This window comes from Mchenga conophoros, linkage group LG23 (assembly GCF_057382185.1).
Source record: "Mchenga conophoros isolate Kocher_MC1m ecotype Shallow Benthic linkage group LG23, M_conophoros_male_GT1.1, whole genome shotgun sequence".
In the NCBI taxonomy this organism is placed as follows: Eukaryota; Metazoa; Chordata; class Actinopteri; order Cichliformes; family Cichlidae; genus Mchenga; species Mchenga conophoros.
Window position 1 is genome coordinate 52,529,260 of NC_140547.1, and position 6,510 is coordinate 52,535,769.

A 6,510-nucleotide genomic window follows, 5' to 3' on the forward strand; every position below is an offset into this window, starting at 1 on the left:
CGCAAAAATCAAGCTTGATTTAGTTTGAACCCCCTGGTAGTCATCTCCTAGTGAAGCTCTGCACCACGTCTAGTATACTATACTCAGTATTTTCACACTGAGCCTCACATCTGAGGCTGTTAGAAAGCAGAGGTTATAACTCTTCTAGAGAATATAAAAGAAAAGACGTGCAGTAGTGCAGCCGTGTCATCACATGCGTACTGTAATATACATCCAAAAGCTTGAGTGCAAATAGAAAGTGATGCAAGATTCAACCCTTTTTTTCTCAACAACAGCAGCAAAGAAGTGTGTAAGTTATTGTGCAGCCTCTTCTTCCTGTCTGACACAGCTGGAATACAAACAGTGTGTTTTTAAGACAGCAGCCGCACTCATCACTGCTGTCGTGATCAAAACCTTTGGAGTCTTATCGAATCGCATGTTCTCAAAGCATAAACATGAAGAAGACGTATCTGCCTGCTCTAATCGATCGCTGGTTCACGTTCAGTTCGAGTTAAGTGTTACCTACATTTAACCTGCGTGTACTTCACTGCATGCTGCAACGTGGGTTGTATTCAGTGGTTGAGAGGAGGCGGCAGAAACACTCGGCAGGACGGTCACAAACTCACGACCACACTGGGAATTCCACAGTGCTCGTCCGTTAATAAACACACTCTTCATCAACCTTACACGGCCCGGTTGAACGGCTGCTGTCTCATCATATATAAAGCGAGCAGTGTTCACACAACCCGTAACGTTGCTTTGAGTTAGGGAGGTAAAGATACGAGGTTCATCTCAGTCAGCGTTCATGTGCAGCATGGGCAGCAGCGCATACTTGTGACATCACAAAACATCACCTTAGGCTGTCTTAAAGAGACACCACACAATTGCGACTGTGACAAGGAGCATGAGAAGAAAATGTTTGCGATGAAAATGTGATAACACATCCTGTCCATCCCTGCGCTCGTGTAGATGTTGTTTTCTTTCTTTTCTCCCTTCTGACTTTTTACTGTGTTGTTTGTGTTCTGACTAGGACCAGTTTCTCAGGGCAGCTCCAGTGTCAGGGGGTGTCGGGGAGTTCCTGATGAGAAAGATGGGGTGGAAGACAGGCGAAGGGCTCGGAAGGAACCGCGAGGGTACCGTGGAACCCATCGTTATTGACTTTAAGGTTGACCGCAAAGGTACGAGAAACCAAGTGATGCACTTTTTGCTGCTGAGTCTCGACAATAGATGCTCACACAAGCTTTGCAAGACGGTGATAGTGAAGGCAGTGGGATCTATATGGTGTCATATTGCATGGATTTACTGTTATTTGGCCACAAATATTAGTTTATAGTACGATTCTCACATTTCACTCTTTAGGGAAGTGTATGGGTGATATTATAAATAATACCACATTATTGATGTTGACTTTAATGTTTTAGGTCTAGTTGCTGAAGGAGAGAAACTACAGAAGCAAACTGGTGGACTGGTAGTAACCAAGGACCTAATGGGTAAAATACACCTGAATTTGTTTCCTTAAAGATGGTGATACTGTTGACCTTTAGTCTTGCAGCTCATCAAAAAAACCCAATCAGACCCACAGGAGCAAATACAGAGTAAACTTGTTCTACATGCATTTCTTTATGATAACGATGGTGCTTAGGACCAGTGAGAGGCAGAGAATCAGACCCTGCTGTTAGAGGTTTCTGCTGCCTGAGTGTCATCTGTGAGGGGGTGATAGCTGGAGAAATCTGACAGAATGAATATATTACTCCACCAAATCTGAAATCCGTGTGTATCAGCTGACATTTAGGATTGACAGAAGAAGATAAAACAGTATTTGTGTCCAGAAACGAACCAATTTGCGTGTTAAAGAAGTTACTGTTAAGTCCATAAACGCAGCAGCACTTACATGTTTAGGCATTCACCTCTAAAAGGAAAATTCCAACAAATATATAAACAATAAACAACCATGCCTGTCAATTACAAACATGCTGCTGCACGTCTTTGGTAAATCCAGGAAGTAACTTTTCATTTCCAACGTGCAGTTTGCATTGTAAGTCTGGCTCTCAGCCTTCATCCACAGGATCAACGTATCGGTAGCATCAGAACAGTGTGTGTAATTTATCCTCAGCAAAGTGATGTGAATCAGAACAAAGGTGCAGATATACGTGATTATGTGCAACATATTTATAAAATGTGCAAAAACAAGAACAAACAAGCCGCAGTACTGATATTTTCCACAAGATGGCGATCTCACATAAACAATAAACAGAATTCTCTGAACTGTTTTTGCAGTCGATCTTTTTTCAGGAATAGTAACTTCTAAATCTGCAGTAAACCGCAAAAGCTCCTGCAAGGGTCTGAGCTGCATGTCAAACATAAACAAGGACAAAAAATATTCATCATAAATATCAATGCTTCTGTAGAACATCTCTTCCTCTGAGCGCTGTCCAAATCTAACGATGTCCTTTTATCTGTGTGCAGGGAAGCACCCGGTGTCTGCTCTCATTGAGTTGTGTAACAAGAGAAAGATAATGCAGCCAGACTTTGTTATGGTCCATCACAGTGGTCCTGACCACCGCAAGAATTTTCTTTTCAAGGTGGGTCATTTTCATTCTGCGTGAAGCTGGCGACAATCTGCACCTTCTCCACTACGTCATTAAACCCCACACAGTCACTCTGTGCAGCTGGAGCTTCCTGCTCTGCAGGGCTTTATAATCGAGAGGCAACAAAAATCATCTGACGATAGTAATCACATTACTGCTGGTGGTGGGTAAATCACCTTATATGACCAACAGTGTTGGCCTTGAAAATAGTAATTAGTTACTAATTACTGATTACTTCTCCAAGAAAGTAATCCCATTAGTTTACTGTTTACTCATTTACGCATTCAGGGGTTTCTCTGTGAGCGTCGCGTTCCCGTGGCAGCATGCTCGCCGCTCGCCACTCGCTCACATTTGAAGTTTCATTTTTCGCTGTAGAAAGTTTTCTTCCCACGCAGAGTGAACAGTGGATTTTTACAGAATCAAACTCAAAGTAATGTGATTACTTCCAAGCGTTGAACGCTGCATGTACTCTCTCTGCACTATTTTATCCATTGTTGATCTGCACACGTCTGTTGCTGCCACGGGCGTCGCACGCTCGTACGTCGTTGTCATGAGACGCTCTCACAAACAAACCACGGTTTAGTAACGCAGTAACGCAGCGTGCTTATGGGAAAGTAACAGTAATCTCATTACTTTTGGGTAACTTACAGGTGCATCTGAGAAAATGAAAATTATAAATAGTGATCTGTGTTCGTAATATCCAGCATCTCAGGGAGAGTTTGGAGTCTCTGCTGCTTCCCAGTTGTTGTGGTGTGCTGTCAGTTTCAAAGATGTTACTGTAGTGGTACAATGTGACTGTAAAGATGTACCAAGAAATGTATGTCACAAAGGGAAGCACCTGATTCTGTTATATACAGCCAGCTCTTTATTCCTCTCGTATGCATTTTGGCCTTATTTAACTTCATTTGTGACCCTATTGCCAACTCTTAAACACATGTTTTTGTATATGTGATACTTTTTTATTTCAATCTATTTGATCAAAGATGATTGAGCACCACACAGGTGTACTTCCTAGCTCGTGTTATTGTCCCTCATGCTAAATCCTTGAGAGTGCATGTAATTAAAAACCTTTTAAAAAACTGCTAAAAATGTGTTTTAATAAATGCATCAGATTCACGTGTTGTTTACGATCCCAGAAAGTGGATTTTGTTAATCTGGACCTGTGTTTGTTGGATGTTGTTAGTGAACAGAGTTATGTGTTGTGTTATCTCCAGGTCACAGTGAATGGTGTGGACTACCAACCCCAGACAGCCAGTCCCAATAAGAAGCACGCCAAGGCCATGGCAGCCACAGTTGCCCTGCAAGCTCTGGGAGAGGTAACCCACAGCTCTGACAGTCACGTCACTTTTAATATAAGTCACCCTGCAAGTGTGTAACTACAAAGAAAAGAGTGGATCCGCTGTAACTGATTGCTCAGCGAGAGCCTTCAGTCTACACTGGCTGCTGTAATAACTCAACAAGTTTTGACACAATTCAAAGAATCTATTGCTTATGTAGTTGTGACTAACTACATAAATAAATGTAGCATTTATTTATGTAGTTAGTCATAAGTCTGTGTGCTGTGACCCTGAAATGATCGAGAACCTTTATGTCACCGTGCAGGTTCAGCCTCACAGAGCAGTGATAGTGTGCAGTTGAAGGGCACTTCTTCTGAATGTCTTTATGTGCTTAAATCAACAAAGAAAACACATCAAAAAGATTTTATTTAAACATATACAGATGGATAGTATGAACCGTGAACGTAATCACTTCTGTTTGCGTCCTTAACCTCTTAAGCCCCAACGCCCCCTGATACGGGGGCAAAAGGCAGGAGATCAGTCAGGCTCGGGGCTTAAGAGGTTAAAGGAGCCAAAACCTTTGGCACAGAATCAACAATCTAAAGACGTTATAGGATACAGTAGGAAAATAGACTAAAATGATCAAATTCCTTTTATTTGAAGACTAACGTAAATGTTTTTGTAATGTAATTAAGGCATTCTGAAAGTTGTACTACACATAGAATTTAAATAGCTTTTATTGCTTTTTAAATCCTGGTGGCATAATCAATAATAAAAATGCAAGGTTGCATTAATTTTTTATTTTCTTCTATCCAAAGGTTCCTGTGGATGGACCAGGACTCTACACTGGCCCTGTCTTCACTGCTGCTTCTACAGGCCCGCTTTTCTCTACATAGTCATGCACACATTACAAATGTAATATGGACCCTGTTCAAGGCAAACATTTTGATTTGTCACAGTAGGAAAGCCCAGAGCTCTGAAGCTGGTCCTGTGGTTTGTGCCATGGTCCATCTACTTTCCCAGTGTCACAGTGTCTACCTGGCTCCTTAATTGCTTAATCAACCAGGGTCATGTGGCCCTGTCCTCCCACCCATTGGGTAACAGGCACAGGTACACCAATCACACAGGGTACCTGAAAACAGACTCAGGTGTCTTTGTACTGTTAGAGAACACCTGAAGAAAATGCCACACAAAAAGGGGAACCAACTGTTGTGAAGTAACGACAGCTACCGCAGCACTGCTACAAGGTCTTCCATGAGTGGTTTAGATAGTTTTAGTTTGTCACCAATGTTGTTTTTTTGTTTGTTTCAGTCCCAGTGATTAACCAGTGTTTCCACTCTGGAGGCTCATTTATATTTCAAGAACTACCACCTTTGGCACATAACATGAGAACAATGAAAGCAGGTTCAGAGTGCTGATGGTGACCAGTGTTATGCCTATAAGACATCACACCTTTTCTAAAGGTACTTGAATGATCACCTTGTTTGTTTTTGTAGGGGTAGGAGTGGTAAAAAGTGATCATAGTAAAAGTGGACGATGTGTGCATGCGTGTGTGTACATATGTATGACAAATGTATAGTTTAGTAGCAGTTTAGCCCTATATTCTATTAGCTGATCAACACTTACGTCTAACACACAGCCGACAGTCTGCAGGACATTTCTCATAGTCACACAAAAGCAGAAGCAAACTGGACTGTTAGTGAAAAGTTGTATCTGTGAATGACAGCTAATGTTAGTCTTTGTGTTACATTGATGACCTAAATTTAAACAAAAGTGTTTCTCATACAAGGCTGTTAAACTTTTATTCTGGCCTTCTAAACATATGTATACAGAAATAAAGATTATATTTATGTTATTTAGTAGACGGACTGCATTGTCTTTCTTTGTTCAGAGTCCTATACCAGCACTCTTTAGCACTTTTGACTTCAGACCAACATTTTTAATGAGGGTGGCGTTGTTCTGGAGTCTCGACCTGATGTTTAGTGTAACTTATCCTGCTAAATTGCCGTGAACATGAACACCAACATATTGTCTAAATGTCAACACATTACATGCAGTCAGGCAAAGAACCGTTTGATCGTTCATATTAAACTGTGTACTATAAATGGCAGAAGATGCTTTGATTTGGGGGAGATTTTTGTCACCTTTGTTAAATAGTTTTAGTGACTCGAGAAAGCGGAGAAAGGGGAGGGGGAGACCTCCGCTCAGAGTCACACCTGGACCTAAACTGGTGCTCCACACACTTTTTAATCAGAGCTTTGTGTAATGGTATTGCTGAGGCATAAACATGGTATTATACCTCCTAAAAATAGACCTAAATGGAGACAGATTATGCTGATATTTTAGCCTGAGGACATCACTGTAAAATACACACTGCTCACCAAACTAAGTCAGTATTTGAACAAATTAAATCAGTATCATGAGGATAAATGGTGATTTAAAGCTTTAAATATGAATGCTGTTTCTGTATAAAGAATTAGTTTGAGGTGAAATGTGGGACTTTATAATATAATTTAGTAACATTTAGTGCAGCGCTCCGCAGCCTCCGGACCAGTTTAACGGAGCGGCCTTTAAGCTGTCGCAGATAAATACAGCAAAATAAAACCATACGGCCGAGACAGAAACTGGTATTTTGTAAATATAACAATAAACACAAATTCACTGTG

The 6,510-nt window shown here is 41.1% G+C and overlaps 1 protein-coding gene across 2 annotated transcripts in view; it reads left to right on the forward strand.

Annotated features, from left to right (window-relative positions):
* Window positions 1-5,699, forward strand: part of sonb (SON DNA and RNA binding protein b) — a 28,144-nt gene extending 22,445 nt beyond the window's left edge. For both annotated transcript variants that reach the window (XM_085264979.1, XM_085264980.1), the window contains exons 16-20: window positions 1,010-1,157; window positions 1,401-1,469; window positions 2,446-2,561; window positions 3,782-3,883; window positions 4,663-5,699. In XM_085264979.1, the coding sequence (XP_085121105.1) occupies window positions 1,010-1,157; window positions 1,401-1,469; window positions 2,446-2,561; window positions 3,782-3,883; window positions 4,663-4,740 (513 nt within the window). In that variant the 3' untranslated portion in view covers window positions 4,741-5,699. The remainder of the gene's footprint in view (window positions 1-1,009; window positions 1,158-1,400; window positions 1,470-2,445; window positions 2,562-3,781; window positions 3,884-4,662) is intronic.
* Window positions 5,700-6,510: the final 811 nt, after the last annotated feature.